Source organism: Eptatretus burgeri, chromosome 13 (genome assembly GCF_056783735.1).
Source record: "Eptatretus burgeri isolate ZD-2024b chromosome 13, Ebu_testis_v1, whole genome shotgun sequence".
NCBI classification, from domain to species: Eukaryota; Metazoa; Chordata; class Myxini; order Myxiniformes; family Myxinidae; genus Eptatretus; species Eptatretus burgeri.
In genome coordinates this window covers 71,334,640-71,359,424 of record NC_140973.1, presented here as the reverse complement: position 1 = coordinate 71,359,424, position 24,785 = coordinate 71,334,640, and the positions used below count along the sequence as shown (strand labels likewise).

General features: G+C 43.5%; 2 protein-coding genes across 17 annotated transcripts in view; one reads left to right on the top strand and one right to left on the bottom strand.

Annotated features, from left to right (window-relative positions):
• Positions 1 to 22,038, top strand: part of SSPN (sarcospan) — a 69,574-nt gene extending 47,536 nt beyond the window's left edge. For all 7 annotated transcript variants that reach the window (XM_085852951.1, XM_085852954.1, XM_085852949.1 and 4 more), the window contains 2 exons: positions 14,429 to 14,515; positions 16,393 to 22,038. In XM_085852951.1, coding sequence (XP_085709077.1) covers positions 14,429 to 14,515; positions 16,393 to 16,734 — 429 coding nt within the window. In that variant the 3' untranslated portion in view covers positions 16,735 to 22,038. The remainder of the gene's footprint in view (positions 1 to 14,428; positions 14,516 to 16,392) is intronic.
• LOC147014744 (inositol 1,4,5-trisphosphate-gated calcium channel ITPR1-like) overlaps positions 20,658 to 24,785 on the bottom strand; it is a 213,003-nt gene continuing 208,875 nt past the window's right edge. For all 10 annotated transcript variants that reach the window (XM_085852937.1, XM_085852943.1, XM_085852938.1 and 7 more), the window contains 3 exons: positions 22,935 to 23,095; positions 22,485 to 22,646; positions 20,658 to 22,351 (listed from right to left, as the gene is read on the bottom strand). In XM_085852937.1, the coding sequence (XP_085709063.1) occupies positions 22,268 to 22,351; positions 22,485 to 22,646; positions 22,935 to 23,095 (407 nt within the window). In that variant the 3' untranslated portion in view covers positions 20,658 to 22,267. The remainder of the gene's footprint in view (positions 22,352 to 22,484; positions 22,647 to 22,934; positions 23,096 to 24,785) is intronic.

Here is a 24,785-nt window from a genome sequence, read left to right as displayed (position 1 = left end):
AGCTTTGTAAGTGGTCAGGAGCTCAAGAGGGCCGAGGAAGGACTTAGCACGACGGAGGATTCCCAGTCGGCGACTGGCTTTTGAGGCGAGGTTGGAAATGTGACTTTCCCAGGAAAGGTCATAGCAGATAGTGAGACCTAGAAGCTTGAAAGAAAAGACTTCTTCCAGAGGATTGTTGAGAAAGTGGATGGGGGTTTTGTAAACGGTCCTTTCGAAGAGACATAGTGAGAGTGTGAGATTTGTCTGGATTGAAAGACATGTTCCACGTGTTGGACCAGTTTGTGATTTTATCCAGATCTGCAGTGAGTGAAGAAGCTGCTGCTTGCCGGTCTGAGGGATGACAGATGGTACGGCAGAGGGTGGAGTCGTCGGCAAAGAGAAATAGAGGATTTTCCAGAGAGTCTGAGAGATCATTGATGAAAACCAGAAAAAGAACAGGGCCCAGAACGCTACCTTGAGGAACTCCAGCCTGCACAGGAAGAGGGGATGAAAGAACTCCATTTAGGGCCACACGTTGACTGCGACAGGAGAGGAAGTCTGCGAGCCATGAGTGGAGATGGCCTTGAATACCATGGGAAGAGAGTTTGGTGAGTAGGGCAGGGTGCCAGACTGTGTCAAAAGCACGTGATATGTCCAGGGATACGGCTCGGATTTCCTGTCTGGCATTGAGGACCTCCATCCATTGATGGGAGAGCAGAAGCAGCATATCCAGGGTAGAGTGACCTGGTCTGAAACCAAATTGATGATTGGAAATCAAGCCATTGGAGAAGAGGAAGGATTTCATATCTGAAGCGATGATGGATTCCATCACCTTGCTGATGATTGGGAGAAGGCTGATTGGTCTGTAGTTATAGGGATCTGTTTTTGCACCTTTTTTATGCAGGGCAGTGATGTTAGCAGATTTCCAAGCAGATGGCAGATGACCTTGGGCAAATGAGAGGGTGAATAGAACAGAGAGAGGGTGAGCAAGAGCAGAAGAGCAGGCTTTGAGGACACGTGGGCTGATGCCGTCTGGACCGGTTGCAGAATCTGACTCGAGGTTTGAAAGCAAGCTCTCCACCTTGTCAGGAGAAAAGGATACAGAGTCCAGGGACAGTTGGGTGTGACTGGGTAAAGTGGGTAGAGATAGTGATGGGTTTAGGACACAAGATTTAGCTGCAAACACCGAGTTTAGACATTCAGCTTTATCACGTGTGGAATCAGCAGTGCGGCCATTTGAGGTAAGGGAGGGGATGGAGGGGGAACATACACCAGAAACAGATTTGATTAAACGCCACCAGGATTTTGAGGAAGGAGAGAGGTTTGAGAGTTCAGACTTGAGATGAGAAAGATGTTGTTTTCTGGCTCTCCTGAGGGTAGATACACACTTGTTCCGAGCTTTGTGGAAAGAACTGAGATTGCCCTCAGTTGGGTTTGCTTTCCATGAGGCAAAGGCAAGTTGTTTCAGGACAACTGCCTCGCCACAAGCTTCAGTAAACCAAGGGCGGGAGGAAGGGTAAGACAACTGAACACGAGAGGGGATAAATCTGTGCATGAGGGAGAGCAAGTTTCTTTGAAAGAATTCCCAGGATGAGTTGATGTTTGAGAAAGAAGTGATAGGAGACCAGTCTGTAAGTTTGATGGCTGCTCGGAGACCCTGCCAGTCGGCTTGAGTGAAATGCCAGACTCGACGGCGGTGAGGTGGTTCTCTGATAACAGCCAGAGAGATGTCCACTTTGACAAGGACGTGGTCAGAAGAACCAATTGGAGCGAAGGAAGAGCAGCAGATATTGTCAGGGAAATTTGTCAAAACCAGATCCAGAAGAGATGGAGTACCATTGGTTGAGATCCGGGTCGGGAAGTTGACCGATTGAGTCAGTCCCAATGAGTCGCAGAAAGCTTTTGCTGAGGTGCCATGGCAGGTGAGAGAGGTCGCGTTCGGCAGCTGCTCGGATTACAGAGACTCCTGAAGCTACGGACGCTCGGCGCCGAAGCGTTCGCCAAACAACCGCAGCAGCGAGAGCACCATAGCTGCTTGAAGCTATGGACGCTCGACACAGAAGCGATCGCCAAGCAACCGCAGCATCGAGAGCAGCAGAGCTGCCTGAAGTCTCGGACGATCGACGCCGAATCAAATGGTTGCATTCAGCTGCCAATAGAGCCGGCCCTTTCAAATCATCGAAATTGGAAAGAGAAGCCTTTAACTATAGACCACATAATCAGTATCAATTGATCCCTATACTTCAAATAGGTGGGATGGATGAGATCTGCTGTCATTGTGGGGCAAGAAAATTCAAGAAAGAACCTCCTGGTACGTGTTTCTGTGGAGGGAAAGTGAAAATCACTGATATATACGAACCACCACAACCGTTGAAGTCTTTGTTGGATGGTACATCTGCCCACTCAAAACATTTCCTAGGCAATATCAGGAGGTATAACTCATGCTTCCAAATGACATCATTTGGAGCTGAAGAAGTTAGGTTACCGGGCTACTTCCCTACTTTCAAGGTTTGTGGGCAAATATCATCGAGCCGGGGCCATTTTGCCACGACCCGGAGAAGAACCGAAGTTTCTTCAGATCTATTTCATGCGCGATCACAATCAGGAAGCTCAACGTAGGTGTGGCATTGTTGAAGATATCCGTCTCGAGTTGGTTTTGGACTTGCAAAAGATGTTGCATGAAACTAACAACATCGTAAGAAGTTTCAAAGCAGCCTTATATTAGAACAGGCTCCCAGTGAAGACATGAGGGTTGTAACTCATGCTGATAGAACTCCTGCTGGAGAGCATGAGAGAAGATACAATGCCCCACAAGAAAATGAAGTGGCCATCATCATCATTGGGAAAGAATTCAATCAGCGTGACATCGTCATACATTGCAGAATGACCAACTGCAGAGAATCAGTGAGACACACCGCTCCTATGATGCCCTGCAGTACCCGTTGATTAACTGGGAAGGACAAGATGGCTATTGCTTCCAAATATGGCAGTTCAATCCCACGACCGGACTAATGAATGTTGGAAAAAAAAAGTATCTGCTAATGATTACTATGCATACAGAATCATGCACAGGAAAAATAGTTTCAATATTATTTTGTGTTGTCACCAACTGTTTCACCAGTATATAGTTGATATGTATGTAAAGATTGAGTCTGAACGACTACTATTCATCAGAACTCATTAGCAGCAGTTACGCGTGGCTGATGAAATACATCTCCGTGAATCTCTAACCAATGACGGCCATGCAAATGTCGGTCAATTAGTTATATTACCATCATCATTCACTGGTGGACCACGGTATATGGCAGAATGCACTCAAGATGCAATGACCTATGTTCGAACCTTTGGAAGACCTGACTTTTCATAACTTTAACCTGTAATCCTCAGTGGCCAGAAATTGTCAAAGAACTATTACCAGGACAAGTCGCACATGACCGACGTGATCTAATAGCGAGAGTCTTTCAGAGGAAAGTCATTCTGTTGATAGATCTTATGACGAATTTTAACGTGTGTGGGTCTGTTGCTGCCTACATGTCAGGTCAGGTCAGGTATGGCAGCATGTGCCAGAACAGGGCATCACTGCGTCCACTTTCCGCCGGTACTCCAGGGGCCTCCGTCTGGCATTCCCCCAGGCAGATGCCAGGCCCATCCCCATCTCCTTGAGATGCTGGTCAACCTGCTGCAACCACGAGGCACGTGGTCGGCCCATTGGCCTCCTCCACTCACGAGACTCCCTCGCTGAGAGAATCTGGTGAGCAGGATCAGTGTCTGGAAAACGAGCCACATGTCCATACAGCCGCAACTGATGCTCACGGACCATGCAGGTAACAAATCTCATCCGAGTCTCTCAGCAACCGCTCGTTGGACATAAAATCTGACCAGCGATAGCCAAGGATTCTCTGAAGAGACCTGGTACCAAAGGAATGAAGTCTCCATAACAGATCCTTGGTCAGAGTCCAAGTCTCGCATCCATAGAGCAAGACTGGAAGCACCAAGGACCTGAAGACTCTGACTTTCGTCCTCCCGCACAGGTACCGGCAGCGCCACACCCCATGATCCAGTGAATCCATGACTCCCCAGGCCCGACCTAGACGTCTATTGACCTCTGACTCACAGCCAGCAGAGACATGAATATCACTGCCAAGGTAAGTGAATCTCTCCACGACCTCAACATCCTCACCACAAACAGGCACAGACAGGACAGCAGGATCCAAGATGTCATTGAAAGCCTGGATCTTAGTTTTGACCCAAGAAACCCGTAATCTCAGCGGCTCCGACTCCTCATTCAGCACCTCGAGGGCCCCCAAAAGGATATCTAAAGTCTCCGCAAAGATGACTGCATCATCTGCGAAATCAAGGTCCGAGATCTTGACATTCTCAAACGATGCACCGCAGCTTGATCTTTCCGACATCCTCCCTAAAGGCCCAGTCACACCTTGACGTTTTAGCCAGCAATGGCAACGTATTAAAATGTATGTAAAGCACTGGCTTACGTTGAACTTTTGATGTTTTTTTTAAAGATTCGGACGTATTCATAAGACTTGGTCTTATGCATAACGTATTAGTAACGGACACAGAACGTTTTGTTGTGTTATAGATAACTTATACCAACGAATGCTGAACCTGTTGTCGGCCTTCACAACCTATGCCCAACGATAGTCTAACTTATGCATAGCGCGCTGCACGCATCGCCGACGATGACGTGACGTAGCCCATTAAAAGGCTGCCGCACAACGATTCAAATCATAACCGCCAGAGAAATTAAATGGAAGTGTCAACATCGCAATCACACCTTGGCGATCTTGCCAGCGTATGCCGACCTCTGAAAAATGCGTCTAAAACGCTGGCGCACGTCGAATACGGTATGGGTAAGTTTGGTATACGTGAATAGAACGCTAAAGTACGCTATCATACGTCGTAGTAAGTGGAGTACGTCTTGTAATTTTAAACATGTTGAAAATTTTACGACGTACTTGCCGTATGACACACGCTCCGCATGCGATGGGAATAAGTTGTACGCACGATATGCGATCGGTGACACACATCGACACACGTTACTTGTAAGGTGCTCAAAAGTCGAAACACGTCAAGGTAATGGTTAGCGTCAAGTGTTCCAGACTCCCGGTGTTTTTTTTTTTTTTCTTCGGTGTGACGGTGTTCAGTGTGCAGTGTGGTTATCATTTAAATCGTTGAGCGGCAGCCTATTAATTATATTATATTATAACCGCACTAGAAATCGAAGTGTCACCATCACCATCATACCGAAGGAAGGAAGAAAGAAAAAAACCAGGGAGTCTGGAGCACTGACGCTAACCATTACCTTGATGTGTTTGACTTATGAGCACCGTACAAGTAACGTGTATTGATGTGTGTCACCGATTGCGTAGCAAGAGTACAACACGTTACTCATAGGTTAGAAATAAGTTTCGGGTACGCTAACCATTACCTCGAAGTGTTTCGACTGATGAGCACCTTACAAGTAACGTGTGTCGACGTGTGTCAACGATCGCATAACGTGCCTACAACTTATGGCCAGTGTTATGCGGAACGTGTGAGTCATACGCTGGCATAAGTCTGAAAATTTCAAGCATGGAAAATTTGAGGACAACCGAAAAAGTACAACGTTTAAAGCCAGCGTACTACGACGTATGGCAGTGTTTTTCAGCGTACTCTCAATGTTATCAAAACTTACCCATAACATACTGGACGTGTACCAGCGGTTTAGACGCCAGTTTTAGACGGGACCCAAGCCAGCCAGCCATTCTCCTCCCCCAGGGCATCAACAATTCCCCCTTTCCCCCGCGCTGAGATAGTGCAAAAAGGGGGCCCGTTCCCACCCTACTCCAAACGTCGTGCCAACGAAATCCGCCAAGGAGCACGGAGTCGGGGCACAGCCACGCGGCCACATCTGCGGCTCGTCCGCCAACGCGTCACGAGGACGCGGGTAGGACCCCCCGGTCTCGCGGGCCTGGCCGCTCCTTCAGGTCACGTGCACATATTGGCCTCCAGGCCTGTCTGCCCCCTTGTCTATGAGGGTGGCTTCTTTCCTTTGCTTTTGAGTAAATGTGTGTGTTGGCGCCGTCTGTAAAGTAGAACTGTATAAGTGTTGCCGTGTGTATGCGTATTCGGTAGTAACTCTGCGTCATTGTTTCTTTTGTTTTAACTGCTATATGTGCATTTTGACTGAATGGCTGTATATGTGTGCTTTCCCTGTGTCGTGTAATAAATGTGCATTGTGTGAACTGTTTTCCCGTTTCGCTTCATCTTTTCTTTATTGACCCTCCATCCTGCTTCACGTTAAGGGTTCGTAGTGGGCTTAATACGCCCGGCAATTAATCTTAACCGTCCAGATCGACGATAACACCGCTCGGTTATCCTGATAGCACGGAACAGGCTGCCCAAGCGGCCCATGCCCGGAGTCGACCTGCGGCGAGGTGCGATCGCCCGGTCGACCATTCGCGCAGGTACTTAGGTAGATTGAATTTGGCGAGTGATCCTATCCTGCGCGGGTGGGCAATTGGCATGATCGTGGTGAGGTTAAACCCCCACCCGTGCCTAACTCCCGGTGTTGGTCCGAGAGGGTCACGACTGAATTGTCCGTCCAGTGGGCGACGTTCCGCGATCCGAGTTACGTGGCCGTCCACACGCCGGTGGGCACGAATTCGCAACAATATCATGAAAACAGAAAAAAACAGGATTATATATAATAAGTTAGGAAATACAAAATGATTTAACTCTGGGAAGATGGGGAGGTGTTTCGTGTCATAATATTATTCTAACATATATTTCTAATACATAAATGACAGCAAGAAGACTTCAAGAAAATTATCATTTCTGTGTCCAAGCATACCTTCAAGAAAAGGGTATTCGGTATTTTAATAAATATGTTCTACAACATAAGAATGAGGTATTTTCAATAAAAGATTGGCATTATGCTGATGCTGATAAACCAACAACTTTGGATTTAATTAGAATGTTAAACAATGAAAAAATTATAAAGTTAAGAAAACGTAAGGCTCTTTTAGAAAATCAAAAGAAATTTTATTGGTTTCCTGTTGTAAAAAAAAATTATTTTGGATACAGGAATAACAAGAAATCCCGATGAATATATGTATGATATTCTATGGGGTGTAAGCGATTCAAGGATAGTAAGGGATGAGGAAGGAGTTGAAGAGAGAGAAGAGGAGGAAAAGGAGAAGAGAGAGAAGGAGAGGGAGAAGGAGGAGAGGGAGAAGAGAGAGGAGGAGGCGAGGGAGAAGAGAGAGAAGAGAGAGAAGGAGGAGAGGGAGGAAAGAGCGAGAATAAATATAGATGAAAATATGGAAACCAGTGAGATTAAAAAAATATTGGAGGTATTACAGAAAATAAATAAATCTCAACGTACCGAGGAGGAAAACAAAGAATTGACAAGTCTGTTTGCAATATTTTCGACAAGACGATTGACATCGTTTTCAAGGACAAGATATCGACTTTAAAGTTTTTCATTTTTTTCTTAAATAAATGGAGGAGAGAGTGAAGGCATTTCTAAGGATCCTTTATGTTTTAAAAATTAAGATTCAAATGTGCATGTTGGAAACTAAAAAGGTTTTCGCACTGTAGAAATTTTTCACAAAAATAAATGAGTTATTGTCTCAAATGTAAAAAGAAAACTAATACTAAAAATATTTCATATTTTAAAAGTAAAAATAACAGGGTTATACAAAAAGGTATGTGTTCGGTGTGTGGTTCAAATAAAAATCAATTTATCTTCAAACACAAACTCGGAGGAGATATGCAAAAGTTTTTATCAGGAAGTAAATTTACAACTACTGGAATACCAGGGGAATTACATCTACCAGGGTATTCTTTCTGTGGTCCAGGCACAAACTTGGATAAAAAATTAGATGAGGCAGACAATCCTAAATCACGGAGTAAGCCCATCAATAGGGTTGATGAAGTGTGCATGAGACACGATATTGATTATGGGAATACCACAACTTTGGAAGAAAAGTATGAAGCCGATAGAGAAATGTTGTATAATTTGTCTCTGATACAAAATCCAACCTTGAAAGAAAAAGTTGATAGGTTCATCGTGAAGAAGATGATTAGTGCTTAATTGAAACGTGGACTTGGAAATTCAAAAAAGTTATAGGCTCTCATGATGTCATTAAGATTGAAGAGCAATTCGCTGATGAATTACATAAACCAATATTCACAAAGTTTCAGAGAAGGAAGGTTTATTTCAAGGAAGTTGATTATATCTGGTCCGCTGATTTCATTGAACTCAATAATTTTAAGGGGTACAAGTATGCTTTAACCATTATTGATTTGAGGAGTAGATACGCATGGGTTGTCCCTTTAAAAAACAAAACAGGTAATACTCTTATGTTAGCCTTTCAATAGATATTTAATAAAAGTAAGAGAAAACCTAAAAAATTGTGGACTGATGAGGGTGGAGAGTTTTACAACAAGACATTTATGAATTTTCTAAAAAATAAGTGTTACATTATACAATACCTTTTATGAAGGAAAAGCCGTTGTTCTTGAACGTTTTAATCGTACCTTAAAATAAACACTATGTAAAAAATTCACACAACTCGGTTCACAACAATGGTCATCTTTTATTCAGGATATTGTGGATAAGAATAATGACACGATTCACACGTCAACTAATATGAAACCATCAGAAACATTTTAAAAATTAAAATATGAAAAAGAGATTAATGTCAGAAAACCTAAGTTCAAAGTTGGTGATATCGTAAGAATATATAGATGGAAATCTCATTTTGAAAAGGGTTATACTAAGCGATGGACAAACAAACTTTTTTAAATTGTTGATGTAATAGATACGGTTCCTTGGACTTATAAGATATATGATTTAGAAGGGGAAGAGATTTTAGGTTCATTTTATTCACAGGAATTACAAAAAACAAAACTAAGCAGATAATACCCATAGGAGCAATGGGTTGGCGCTTCACTCCCTCCTACTATACACCGTTGTGGACACTCGAGGGCCAAGTCCGAGGTGTATAACAGGTGGCAGCTGCAGTATATAATGTGTGTTCAAGGGGGGACGTTTTTAGATCTGTGAACCCAAAACACAGAATCCTTAACTGAATAGTCAAGGCTTAACTTCTGTTTGTTGGTGTGTGTTGTGTGTGTGTGTGTGTTTGTGAGTGTGTCCCAACCCTCACATTCAAAATCTCAACCCCAACCCTCACATTCAAAATATCAACCCCCACCCCAACCCTCACATTCAAAATCTTAACCCCAACCTTCACATTAAAAATCCCAACCCTCACCCTAACCCTCACATTCAAAATCCCAACCCCGACCTCCAACTCTCACATTCAAAATCTCAACCCCATCCCCCCAAACCTCACATTCAAAATCTCAACCCCAACCCAACCCTTGCCCAACACAATGTCTTTTTTTTTCAATACGTATTTCAACAATATATTTTTTTAATGTTTTTTTTTTTCTCTTCTTCCAATTCTGTCTTTTAAGACTTTCAGGTTTGATGAAGTGGAAAGGTAGAGTAAGAACCTTCCTGCACTTTCTTCCCAGAACTAACAATATATGTTTTATGTTTTTTTTTTCTATTCTTCCAATTCTGTCTTTTAAGGCTCTCAGGTTTGATGAAGTAGAAAGGGGGAGTAAGAACTTTCCTGCACTTTCTTCCCAGAACTTTCTTGATATTGCTCTCATCAAGCACCATCCAACAAAGAACTACATCGATCGGTTTAGATCCCAAAGAGTGGTAGAAACCACATTTCAAGTCTCCAAAATAAACCCAACTTTCCAAGTCTCCAAGGTATAACCACATTCGTGTTGAGTTTCCAAGATACGTATCACATTGAGAGTTATCAAGCCAGAACCCACATTTCAAGTCTCCAAAAATATACCATCTATCCAAGACTCCAAGGTAGAACCACAATTTCCAGAAATATTGTGGGTTTCGGTGATAGATCTCACATAGTATAACTGTGGATCATCAAGGAAAACTCCATTTTTCCAATTTTTATGCGTTTCAGTGATAGATCTCACATAGTATATCTGTGGATCATCAAGGAAAATTCCATTTTTCCAATTTTTATGTTGTTCAGTGATTGATCTCACATAGTATAACTGTGGATCATCAAAGAAATCTCCATTTTTCAAAATGTCTGAAATTTGTGAGTCTCCAAGGTAGGTTCCATATTTAGAACCATCTTGGCAGAACCCTTTTACCGAGTCTCCAAGGTAGTTATTTAAACCATCAAGGCAGAACTTATTTACTGATTTTTAAAAAATTTGTGAGTCTCCAAGGTAAAACTTGTATTCTGGCTCATCAAGGTATATCTTGCTCAGTGGGTATTGTCTTGATAACTCACAATGAGTATTATTGCTGTAAAACTCTTTCAGGATTTTGCTGGTCTCCAAGGTATAACTCTTTGGTTGGGCCATCAAGGTCGAGCTCGTTCTGTGGGTCTTGGTCGCTCATAAGGTCTTCAACCAAACCAACAATTTCGTCCCAAGTTGTGACAAAAGCAGTATTTTCATTTTGTATTTCAGATGCAATTTCCTGTGAGAGAAAATAATAATGTATTAATTAAGTGATTGAATTATTAAATGAGTCTATGTTTAAATCAAACTCTGTAAATAGAAAAATAAAATCTTACCTCAATAGATAAGAGGTTTGAATCCAGTTCATCAACTTGAAGGTTTAGTTCCATACAAGTAGTAAAACTCCAAGGAACCCCAAAGTCAGCACAGCACTCCATTCTCAATGAAAGTAAAAAATATGTTTAAAATGGAGTCTGGGCTTGAAGATTATATCCAGAAAGACTGCTTTCCCTGGGCAACCCCAGGCAAGCCTTGTGAGTCAGATGTTGTGATGTTGTAATGTTGTGTTGGAATGGAGAATTTTTTTTTTTTAATGGAGGATTCCTTGAAAATTCCATGGGCAAGCCCAGGCAAGCCTTGTGAGTCAGATGTTAGAATGGAGATAATTTTTTCAAAATGGAGAATTGAAAATTGCCTGGGCAAGCCCAGACAAGCCTTCGTTGGGAAATTTTTCAAAACCAAAACATTATAGAATTTTCTAGTAATTTTTTTGTGAGTCAGAGATGAACTGGAAATTATGTAAGAGTAGGTAGGGCTTAGGAAAAGTGGGCGTGGCATATGAAAAATACCTCATGGGAAGTGGGTGTGGTTTAGCAAAAGTGGGCGTGGCTTATGAAAAAGGACGGGGCTTATGAAAAGTGGGCGTGGCTTATGCAAAAAATAATCTGAGGCTCAGGAGGTAACACTGAACAACAAAAATTTTTTACTGGAGATGTGTAAAGTGATTTAGACTAATTTGGGTACGCTGATTTCAAAAATCATAACCGTTTTGCTGTATCACGTCAGGATTTTCAGTAACAGAAATATTCCCATTGCCTAGAAGTCAGGATTTCAATGGAATTTACAAAAATTCATTTATTCATTTATTTCATCATGAATGCTTCAAAATTATAGAAATTACAGAAAAACTCCACTAGAATGTAATTAAAAATGCTTTAGGCATTTGGCTTTGTGTTTGTGCTGCTCTGTGTCAGTTTCACGATGCAGGAACCAGCAGAAATCGCCCATCATGTTCGGGTTGTGCCGCCCTTGGTAACGCGTCTCCATGAGTGAAATCTCTTGGTGGAATCGCTCGCCGTGCTCGTCCGAGACTGCTCCCAAGTTGTCAGGGAAGAAGTTCAGGTGCTGGTGTCGGAAATGGATTTTCAGGAACATCCTGGAGCCAAGTTTCCTGAAGGACTCCAGCAGCTGCTGCACTATTTCTTCATAGCTGTCCGCGCGCTCGTTCCCCAAGAAGTTGTCCATCACAGCTTTGAAGCTCCTCCACGCTGCCAGCTCTTTGGGGTTTAGAGTTGTCAGAAAAGTTTCGTCCTTCATAATCTGTCGGATTTGCGGTCCAACAAAGACACCAGCCTTGATCTTGGCCTCCGACAAGGTGTTGCCAAACTTTTCCTTGAGGTATTTGTCAGGATGATTGGTACAGGAACGCCTACTCATCTTTATCTGAAAGAAAGAAATATAAAAACCCACGCCCATTCAGATCCATTGCCCGTACAAAACTTTTCATCAAGCCGAGCTTTATGTGGAGTGGTGGAAGGAAAACCTTGGCTGGGTCGACAAGGGCGACATGCTTCACGTTGTGTCGACCAGGTACATGCTCTTTTCGCTCTTCCCAATCTTTCTTTGTCCAGTGATTCTTGTCGTCTCTGCTATCCCAGAGACAAAGGAAGCACATGTATTTCATGTAGCCTGACTGCAGCCCTAACAACAGCGCCACCACTTTCAAGTCTCCGCAGATGTGCCAGTTGAAGTCATTGTACTTGATGGAATCAAGCAGCTGCCGCATAGTCTCATAGGTCTCTGTCATGCCGAACGCGTGAGCCAGTGGGACTGATGGTTTCTCGTTGCCATTGTGGAGCAAAACAGCCTTCAAGCTGTTCTTCCCCGAGTCGATGAAGAGGCGCCAGTCTGCAGGATCGTGATCACACCCAAGTTCTTTCAACAGACCGTTGATGTCACTGCAGAATGTCATCGTGTCTTCCATCTCAAAGAACTCAGCCATGTCTCTGTGACGTGCTCTGAACAAGGATATCTTGGTGTTAGGTTCAAGTAGATTCCACTGCTGCAGCCTTGATCCAAGCAGCTCTGCCTTCGCCTTTGACAGCGAGAGATCTCTTACAAGATCATTTAAGTCTCCCTGGTTCAGAAGGTGTGATTCTTGAGTGTCGGGTTCAAAAGGTTCATCATCACCATCCTCTTCACCACTGCTTACAGCTATGTTCTGATCAGCTGGAGGTGTTGGAACGGGGTTCTCGTCATCATGAGGCACAGGTTTACGAGCAGAGACGCAGTCAGCGTACTTGATGTGACCTTTATTCTTCTTGTTGAAGCTGGCGATGCTTGTGCAGCAGAAATAACAATCATCATGATGATTCTGCGGCTCACGCCATATCATGGGCACCGCAAATGGCATGCTCGCGCGCTTGCCCACCAACCACTGAGTCAAGGTTGTGTGACAGCTTGTGCAGCAGATGTGTGGTGCCCAGCTCTGTTCTTGGTCCCCCACCTTACACCTGAAGTAGTGAAAGTAGGCGGCCTTCATTTTCACTGCTGTAGATATACTTCGCTGTTGATCTTTTTGGTATACCGACCACAGACATAACAGAAGTTGTCAGGATGATTGGTACAGGAACGCCTACTCATCTTTATCTGAAAGAAAGAAATATAACACAAGTTAACAACAATTGTACGAAATAGACATGTTAAAGACATATGTAAATTTCATTGAAATCCTGACTTCTAGGCAATGGGAATATTTCTGTTCCTGAAAATCCTGACGTGATACAGCAAAACGGTTATGATTTTTGAAATCAGCGTACCCAAATTAGTCTTAATCACTTTACACATCTCCAGTAAAAAAATTTTTTTGAAATTTGTTGTTCAGTGTAATCAGACGAGAGCATTAAGAGAAGTTTATCATTTCGTAATGGCACAAAAGGGGTATCTTAAAAAATATAAAGATTCAAATGTTTTATTTTAAATATTTTAGATGGGGATTATTGTGCAAAGAAAATTAAACGATTGAAGGAATTTGAGAATGAACAAATCTTTATAGGTTCAATGAGTGAGCAAAACAATATGCATTGGTTATTTGAAAAAGAGTGTCCCCCGGCTTACATGTTTCAGATATTTCTTTAGAATCACCTTTAACAAATCACATTACTACTACTTTACTACTTGAACAAATCTTTATCTTATTGCATTGGTTGTTTTTTTCTTTAAAAGTGCCCCTAGGTTAAAAGGGGAGACAAATAAATATACCTTGGGATAAAAGGGGAGTTTATTTTATAGGGGAAAACAAATGAATCGCTGAGAATCCCCCCATTCATTAACATGGGGGAAAGCGAGCCGGAATCAGTATATTCACCCTACTAACATACTCATCGATACGGATGCGGTTCCTGCAAAGTCCGAGGATACCATTTTACAGTTGGGCCAGGTATCAAATCCAGACGAGACAGCTGAAAGGCTATATCCGAGCCATCGTGGAGGCCTCCAGACTCGAACGCTCCATGATGAGCCTCTATTCTGTAATCCTGAAGCAAAGAGAATACACAAGATGGAGAAATTGACTGATGTAAATTTCAGGACTGTTATTTATTTATTTCCACATTGCAGCAGAGCCATGTTTGCTTGTTTTTCCAACAAGATGGAATTTAACAATCTCTAAGGCATTTCCTGCTTAGCTTTGAAACAAATCAAAAGTCTTTACGAAATTTTCACAAGTTCCTGTTTTTGGTCAATTTGCCTGTAAACGATAATAAATAAATAAATAAATAAATACCTGTCCAAGTGTTGCAAAAACTTTTATATCCATGAGGCTAAATGTAATTTGTGTTTTAACGATTCATCCATTTCCCTGTAGATCTGCGTTGTGGCCTGCGTGGGGTTCTTCGTCTTGTGTGTGTCTTACAAGGCTGAAGAGGATTCCTCTGTGCAATTCTGCGCAAAAGTAAGCGACTCGGTTTGTACTAGTCACTGTCGGCCGTTTGGCACCACTTTGGTTTAAAAAAGAAAAACCAGAGCACGCTGGTTTGGAGTGAGGGTGTATATCAGTTATTGGCAATTTTAAACTGGGGAATGTGTGGGGCAGGTTCATACTGTGTCGGTCACCCTTGAAATAGAATATCATACCATCCAGAACCATGCCCTGTAGGCTAACAAGGAATGCCATCAATCTCTGTTCGAACATCCCTGACTCAACCAGTTTAACATGTTCCTGGCAGACAGCAGTTGGTGTTCCACCACCACTTGCATGAATCCCAGAATGGTAGTTCTTTAGTTAAACGTGAACATTTAAAGGCAAAACGAGCATGCTGTAATATCAGGTATTTTAATACCATTTCTCCAACCCAGTCTGTAGTTTTTGGAAAAACCTTTGGGGATTATGTCTTTATTAGTTATGCAAACATGGAAGGAAACTACACCACCACCACCACCACCACCAACAGTCTCCATGCTTCATTCAGGCCCCTTCCAATATTTCCATCAATCAATCCTCTTTTGCTTCAATGTCCACTCCAAACCTCCTTACTCTCTCCTATCATCCTAGGTTTTCATATTCTCCAAATTTAAACCCATGTGTACGTATTAAATAAACGATACTTATCTCCCTCCTCCTTCGGGGGTATGGGGAGGCTTGAGAAAGGGTCCTACCGAATTGAAACACTCATTTTTAGCTCGCCTGTTCGAAGAACAGAGAGCTATAGCGATACCCCCGGCGTCAGCATCAGCGTGAGCGTGTTTTTGGTGCAAGTTATTTTTTTCCTTTCTAATGTTTTTATCTACCACACTATTTCTTATACGCCCGATATATATAGATATATATATATATATATATATAGATATATATATATATATATATAGATATATATATATATATATATATATATATATATATATATATATATATATATATATATATATATATATATATCAAGGCGTATTATGTGATACCGTTCGTTCGTTCGTCCGTCCGTCCGTCCGTCCGTTCCTGTCTGCACTCTAACTCCCAAAGTTTTCAACTTTCACGTTTCATATTTGGTACATATGTACAGACTGTGGAGACGGTGTGTTGTGACATACGTTCGTCATCTAAAGTGGTTGCCATGGCAACCAGGATGCTGTTTTCCATCCGTTCCCGTCCGCACTCTAACTCCCAAAGTTTTCAACTTTCACGTTTCATATTTGGTACATATGTACAGACTGTGGAGACGGTGTGTTGTGACATACGTTCGTCATCTAAAGTGGTTGCCATGGCAACCAGGATGCTGTTTTCCATCCGTTCCCGTCCGCACTCTAACTCCCAAAGTTTTCAACTTTCACGTTTCATATTTGGTACATAGGTACAGACTGTGGAGACGGTGTGTTGTGACATACGTTCGTCATCTAAAGTGGTTGCCATGGCAACCAGGATGCTGTTTTCCATCCGTTCCTATCCACACTCTAATTCCCAAAGTTTTCAACTTTCACGTTTTATATTTGGTACATACGTACAGACTGTGGAGACGGTGTGTCGCGACATACATTCGTCATCTAATGTGGTTGCCATGACAACCAGGATGCTGTTTTCCATGTCGTAGCACAATTCTGCATATACCTTCTTGTTCGGGCGTATATTGTGCTCACTTGCGCTCTTGTTACTGATTACAATATACAAATACATATATTGCTTTAAAATTATTTGGATCAGACTTCACTGCAATGCTTTATAAAAAATATTAATTCTTAGACAAGTCTTTTAAAAACGATAAATGTATAAACAGGCGAGCATTGGGTGGCTTTGACACCAAGTCTCTGGTTTGTTATGCACCTCCATACTTTCCCCAGATCACATACTTCATTTTATGTTTCCTGGCCATGGTTCTTGCTTTGGCTGCAGTTGCCTACTGCGGATATCATTACACATTACTCACCGAACTGCAGTGTGAAGATGGGCATCGTCTTGATGGAACCTGCCGCTGCCGTTTAGATTCCAACGATCCAATCGCACGCACATTCCACTATCTGGGAGAGGACTGCGATCAGGCCACAGATTCACCACAAGCCTTGCTGCTTCTGCAGGTAGCTCTCAACATCCTAATTGCACTCCTGTCGCTGCTTGCATGCTTCATCATGTGGAAGCATCGTTACCAGGTGTTCTTTGCTGGTGTTAGGAAGATCTTGGTTTAGGGATTGCGTGAGTACTGCTTCCGAATGCTTGTGCTTAGTGTGTTGCCTTGCCAAAGTATCAGTGAGTGTGTCAAAAGCTCTAAAAGAGTTTCAATTTTTTTTTAATCACCATCACACAGCAGATCCCATTAGTTTAGGGTTGGGGTCTCATAGGGCCTGTAAGATTGGCCCAAGTCTTTCACGAGTCGACCGGCCAGGCTTGATGTTGCACTCGAGCTGCTTTAGGCAGAAATTTGTAATTTGTTCAGGATGCTGGTGATAAGGCCTAAGTCACATTTGCTCCACGGCGAGGATACGGCGGCCATACGCCCTCAAAATTGACAGAAACGTGCGGCGGCCGCAGAGTTTCTGTGGTGGCCTCAGGGTGGCCCTGCACCGTTTGGCTATATTTTACAGGCCGTAAGGTCGCCGTGGAATTATAACGCGGAGTTATAACTTTTTTCATTTCTACGTTCGCCGTAGCAATTGGACAAGCCGAAACAAAAGAAATGGTAAAAAAAATTAAAAAAAATTAACCCATTCGTTACCGTCCGTCTGGCCGCACGTTCACCTTAGGGCCCCCTGCCGTCGCCTTGCGGGCACCTTCAGGCTACCTTGCGTCTGCCTTGAAAATTATATGGCCGCCGCAGGGCCCCCTTAAGGTCACCGTGCGACATCAAATCAAAGACCGTACGGCAACCCCACGTTTTCGGTCTCCACAATTTCTAAGACCGAAGGCCTAAGTGGCGAGGCAGTTGTCCTGAAACAACTTGCCTTTGCCTCATGGAAAGCAAACCCAACTGAGGGCAATCTCAGTTCTTCCACAAAGCTCGGAACAAATGTGTATCTACCCTCAGGAGAACCAGAAAACAACATCTTTCTCATCTCAAGTCTGAACTCTCAAACCTCTCTCCCTCAAAATCCTGGTGGCGTTTAATCAAATCTGTTTCTGGTGTATGTTCCCCCTCGATCCCCTCCCTTACCTCAAATGGCCGCACTGCTGATTCCACACGTGATAAAGCTGAATGTCTAAACTCGGTGTTTGCAGCTAAATCTTGTGTCCTAAACCCATCACTATCTCTACCCACCTTACCCAGTCGCACCCAACTGTCCCTGGACTCTGTGTCCTTTTCTCCTGACAAGGTGGAGAGCTTGCTTTCAAACTTCGAGTCAGATTCTGCAACCGGTCCAGACGGCATCAGCCCACGTGTCCTCAAAGCCTGCTCTTCTGCTCTTGCTCACCCTCTCTCTGTTCTATTCACCCTCTCATTTGCCCAAGGTCATCTGCCATCTGCTTGGAAATCTGCTAACATCACTGCCCTGCATAAAAAAGGTGCAAAAACAGATCCCTGTAACTACAGACCAATCAGCCTTCTCCCAATCATCAGCAAGGTGATGGAATCCATCATCACTTCAGATATGAAATCCTTCCTCTTCTCCAATGGCTTGATTTCCAATCATCAATTTGGTTTCAGACCAGGTCACTCTACCCTGGATATGCTGCTTCTGCTCTCCCATCAATGGATGGAGGTCCTCAATGCCAGACAGGAAATGCGAGCCGTATCCCTGGACATATCACGTGCTTTTGACACAGTCTGGCACCCTGCCCTACTCACCAAACTCTCTTCCCATGGTATTCAAGGCCATCTCCACTCAGGGCTCGCAGACTTCCTCTCCTGTCGCAGTCAACGTGTGGCCCTAAATGGAGTTCTTTCATCCCCTCTTCCTGTGCAGGCTGGAGTTCCTCAAGGTAGCGTTCTGGGCCCTGTTCTTTTTCTGGTTTTCATCAATGATCTCTCGGACTCTCTGGAAAATCCTCTATTTCTCTTTGCCGACGACTCCACCCTCTGCCGTACCATCTGTCATCCCTCAGACCGGCAAGCAGCAGCTTCTTCACTCACTGCAGATCTGGATAAAATCACAAACTGGTCCAACACGTGGAACATGTCTTTCAATCCAGACAAATCTCACACTCTCACTGTCTCTTCGAAAGGACCGTTTAGAAAACCCCCCCATCCACTTTCTCAACAATCCTCTGGAAGAAGTCTTTTCTTTCAAGCTTCTAGGTCTCACTATCTGCCATGACCTTTCCTGGGAATGTCACATTTCCAACCTCGCCTCAAAAGCCAGTCGCCGACTGGGAATCCTCCGTCGTGCTAAGTCCTTCCTCGGCCCTCTTGAGCTCCTGACCACTTACAAAGCTTTTGTCCGTAGCCTGATGGAGTACTGCTCTCCCCTCTGGGCTGGTGCTCCTGCCTCCCACCTTTCTCGGCTTCACGCTGTCGAAACCAGGGCATTTAAGATCATCGGCATCTCCCGCAATGAAGCTGAGTCTTTGGGCCTCTCACTCAATCACCGCAGGTTGGTCGGTGGTCTTTCTGTCTTCTACCGACTCCTCTCCAGCCTTGCCCCCCCTGCTCTCTCTGCGATTTGTCCCCACCACATTTCCACAGGGCGCTCAAGGTCCGCCAACAACCCCCTTTTGGTAAAACGACCAAAATCACGAATCACTGCTCATCTTCACTCTTTCATTCCTCTTTTTTTCCGCCTTTGGAATAAACTTCCTCACTCTATTCTTTCCCATTCTTCCCTCCAGGCTTTCAAAACAGCTGTTCACCACCACCTCTTATCTTCCCCCATCCAAATCCCCGATCTTTTCTACCCCCGATAATCCACCCAAGCCCACTTCCTTCAATTCTCCTGCTTTCCTTCCTGAAAGTCCCTGAAATGTCCATCTTCTCTTCGCCGTGTTCCCCGTCCCATCCCCATCCCTCTCCCTTCCACAGTTCACCTAATGTGTCTGTTCCCCACTGTTTTGTCCCTTCCACTCCCGCCCCTCTTGTCCCATGCCTCCTTGCTGTGAGTTGTGTGTTAGCTCTCATACGAGCCTCGACCAAGGTATACAAGAAAAAAAAAAAAGTCACATTTGCTCTACGGCGAGGATACGGCGGCCATATGCCCTCTGAATTGACAGAAACGTGCGGCGGCCGCAGAGTTTCTGCGGTGGCCTCAGGGTGGCCCTACGCTGTATGGCTATATTTTACAGGCTGTAAGGTCGCCGTGGAATTATAATGCGGAGTTATAACTTTTTTTCATTTCTACGTTCGCCGTAGCAATTTGACAAGCCGAAATAAAAAACTGGTAAAAAAAGAAAAAAATTAACCCATTCGTTACCGTCCGTCTGGCCGCACGTTCGCCTTTGGGTCCCCCTGCGGTTGCCCTGCGGTTGCCCTGCGGTCGCCTTGCGGGCACCTTGCGTCTGCCTTGAAAATTCTATGGCCGCCGCAGGAACGACCTAAGGTCACCGTGCGACATCAAATCAAAGACCGTACGGCAACCCCATGTTTTTGGTCTCCACAATTTATAAATACGCCGTGCGGCTCCCCGAAAAATAAAAACATATGTGGCTGCTACATTGTGTGACCGTGGAAATACTGCGGCCTCCGTATAATTGCTAGTGGCCGTAGATTTTGAAGTCCCCACGGCCGCCGTGGCAAATGTGACCTAGGCCTAACTCACCTCCTCTGTCGTCCACCAGCGATGCTGGCAGATGGGACACTTGGCTTAATGTCCCATACAAAGGATCATCAGAGCATACCCATTGATGCAACACTCCCAGTGTAACAGTTCATTGTTTGCTGGGGAATCAAAACCAGACCAGCCAGTCAAATACAAGTAGTGCACTTCCTTCAGGATATTCTGCTTTGAAGTTTCAAATAAATGTTTTAAAGGAATAATACTCACAGCTGATGTGATGTCAGAGTTGAAACATTTATGTTATTCATAAATTATCGCTTATTATCGTTCATATATAACCTGTTGTTTCATTCATATGCTATAAGGGACAGCAAATTCCCATTTAATTCCAAACTTTGATGCGTGATGGAGAAATGGTACTCGAATCCTTTTTGTCACAAAATAAAAAAAAAGTCTTTGAACACAAGTCCTGGAAAAATTTTATTATGATTTTAAATCTTAAGGCCATGGCATTAAGGCAAGAACGACCAGGAAGCACCCTGAATGTCTTTGCATGAAGAAAACAAACCTTTCATTTTAACTTAATTTCCACCTGAAAATGACTTTCCCAAAAGATAATCAACACAATTAAATACCCCAAAAAGTTCAACTTGCTTCTTTATGAAGGCAAATCATTTGTACCTTATAACCGCGACCGAAGGCCAATGACTACAATGTGCAAACGAGTGTAGGCAAGTAGCCAACCCTAAGATGGTACTGCTTTGGTTTTTGCACGAAAACAAACACAAAGGTGTAAACAAAACAAAAGGCACAGGTGAACAGAACAATCATGGTATCGAGGCCATCCTGAGGAACTGTCTCACAATCTGGGAAAAGGGGGGGGGAGAAATGCTACAAAGGAAACAGGTATGTGTGGCTCCCACCGACCCTGGATATTTGGCACTGTGTTCACAGATAAACGCAGGGCTCGGAATCAAAAACATTCTACCCTTCAGTTACATCTGGGTACTCTGCCATATTCACAAAAAAAACCATGTTAAAAGTCCAGAATTCATTTTGCGCATAAGAATTTGGGATGACAGGTTCCTTAATCGGGCAGTGCAAAAAAATAATAACAATATTAAAAAAAAATAATTCTTTGAACGTGTTCACATACTCTGCAGATGACTCGCATTCCAGGTGAACACCTGAGTTTAAAACGACCAGGTCGGTGTATGTTATCTATCCAAATGGCAGTTGCAGCAAAACAGGCAGTGCATAACTGTGTCGAGTGACCATTCTTTACCGATGTATGTAATTCAGATTAGGGTTGGGGTTTATGGCAGGAGGAACAGTCACAAGAACGATACGCATGAATTAAGAACAATCGGCCTCCACAGCTCGCTATCAGATCAGGAGGCATTTTGTTCGATACAATCCTCGATTCTCATGAACCTATACGATTCCATTTTTAAAAGTCCATTTGTAATACAGGAACCGCCGCGAGGCAGCGTCGCATCCGGACCGAAGATTCTCTCTTCCTCTTTCCATTTCACCATAGTACCTCAAATTTATTAACAACAAGAAAGCACTCTATATAATAACATCACCTTCTCGAAAAACAAACATTTGTTCATGTACCAATCTGGAAACCAAGTGCAAACATTCACCAGCATCTTGATGCTCTTTGACCTCTATGCAGTGCAGACACAGACACGATCGCATTTGTTCAGGCATCAACAGGGAAAAGGGAAGACAGTGTGTGTGTGTGTGTGTGTGTGTGTGTGTGTGTGTGTGTGTGTGTGTGTGTGTGTGTGTGTGTGTGTGTGTGTGTGTGTGTGTGTGTGTGTGTGTGTGTGTGTGTGTGTGTGCATATCCCTATGTGCATGAGCATATCCCAATGTGCATGAGCATATCCCTATGTGCATAAGCATGCACACACAGTTGCACACGCTCCAGTGATGGATTTAATTGTCAAACAGGTTCAAACGCCGGTACTTGTAGGTTTGCAGAAATGGAAGATGTAAACAACTCCAGGGTGCAGCAAACTGCTGTGAGGTTTGTCTTTTCCTTTAGCTCTCACATGCAGGTGAAAACCTCAAACAGGTGCTTGTGCATTCAGGTTGGAATTCCTCCTGGAGATAAAACCCATTCTTTGCTGCTTCTTCCTCTGCTCTGTCATCTGTGGACAGCAGATTATCTGCTTGAGACCATTCATGTTGCTGGAGGCCCACAAAAGTAATTTTCATCACAGAAAAGAAGAAGGGCCAAATATTCAGATTCAAACAGTTAAATGACACCCGGACAGACACTACCTGCTCCTTGAGCTCGTTCAGCTGAGTCGACAGGTAAGATACCACACTCATGGTGGACTCTAGCTTTTCCTGGAGGTTGTGCAGTTCATTCGTCTCACCATCGGCTTGTCCGGTCACCAACGACATGGCTCGCATTCGTGGAAACCAATCCAAGTTGCTATCCTGTAAGGAACACCGCTTGAAACAATTTTCCAGTGGGAAAAAAATTCAGATACTTCCTTCAAAAGTACTTGACGACAATGCTGAGAGATTAGATTGTGACACACTTCACGGCTGTCCACAATGATACAAATTCTGCACTCGCTTGACATTACAGAGGCATTGTTGAAGCAACATAACACACTTTGCAAATTAATCCACTATCCATCACCTACAACCTAAGAGTCAAACTTTGGCCCAAGCTTGCCGTATAATTAATCTCAAGGCACAATATCCAAAGCGGGCACTTACCGTGATCATTTTTGCCACGTAGCTCTCTGGACCTGTGTATTCCGTGGGGTCCTTCACACGGATGAGCACAATGAAGAAGAGGTAATTCCACATGTTGTGGTCCTTTCGGATGTGCTCTTCAAATGTCACGGTTTTGTTGTCAAACTTGTCCCGCTCAAGGCCTAACGATTCAGACAGGTGATTAACGTCATAGCATGGACAAAGGATGACTATAATTGATGTTATAAATTCTGTCTTGGTCCACTCTTGTTTTATCTTTATCTGCATCCACTTGGTTCAATTTTATGCATGGTCAATGTCATTCTTATGCTGATGATACACGGATATACTTTCCCATTGAACTTAATGATGTACTCTCTTTCACAACTCGGAATTCTTGTCTGTCTACATTACAAACATGGATGCTCATGAACTTCCTCAAACTCAATGCTGCGAAGACCGACATGCTCATCCTTGGCTCTCCCATCCGTTCTCAAAACGATTCAAGCCCAGATAGTGATACTTGGGATCATCAACTGATGTCTGCTTCCATGGTTTCAAATCTAAGTGTCATGATGGACCCACAATGTTGTAAAAAAAAATCTCTTAATGTATTACCTTGTGTCTGTCTGCACAATATTGTTCAAATATACTCGTGTCTAAATCAGTGACCGACTACAACTCTGGTTACCTCCACGACCGGAGGTATATGGAGGTTATGTTTTCACCCCCTGGTTAGCCATCTCTCTGTGAGTAGAATAACTCAAAAAGTTATCGACAAATTCGGACAAAACTTGGTGGACAGGCCGGGTGTGTGACAAAGACGAATTGTAAAGATTTTGATGAAGATCCGGATCCAATAATTTTTTTTGGCGATTCCTCACGATTGAGAGATGGGGCCAAAAATGACATAGGTATCTCGTGATATCTCAAAAAGTTATAAACGGATTCTGATGAAACTTGGTGGACAGGTTGGGTGTGTGACAAGGATAAATTGGTTCGATTTTCGTGAAGATCCGGATCCAGCCCATCAGTGGGATACAAAACGTAAAATGTTCAGCTTGGCGGAGGTATGCGCTCTTCCGTGTGCCGTTCTCGTTCATGTTGTCACAAGGTTGTGCTTGGATCACTGTAACGCACTGTTAGCAGGCTTAATCACACCTTACACCCCTCAGCAAGAACAGAGAAGTCTAGCAATGGGGATGTTCTGGTAGTTGCTCATACAAGGAGGAACACTTTGAGCTGTCGAGCATAATTTTTGCTTTTCAACAAAAGAACTTTCTACCTTTTAAATGACGCACAGCCTCATCATTTCCAGTTTTTAAACCGATTGAAACCCCATTTTAGTTGTTTTTCTCTTCAATTTTCTTGTTGCTCTTATCCCTGTTTTTTGGAAAGCACTCAGATTCTGTTCAAAATAAAGAGCTGGATGATTACAATAAATTGACCAATTGATTGAACATTCAATGTAATCGATGTACTTCATCCTCAGAGATTCAGGATTCATTACAGAGCAGCAGAAATACGTTTAGTTCAACAGAACCATCAATTCTACTCCACGTTGCGTTGTTTAGCACTTCTCTCGAGTGACAGGGGAGAATGCAGTTGCATCACGCTCTGCTGATCGGGTATTGATTGGATCCTTCAATCCTAGAAAACCTCAGTCTCACTCTGTCGCTCTGGATGGATCATTAAACCAACCTACCTATTTCACGAGTGAGCCAATGGAAATGGTTCAGCCTCATCATCAGCCATGACCTCTCTTGTGCTGACTACATTGCAAAGCCAGCTTACAAAATCAGTCACAGACTGGGCATCCTCAAGCTTTCAAAATCATTACTTGAAAAACTAAACTACTCGGTCTACAGGTGG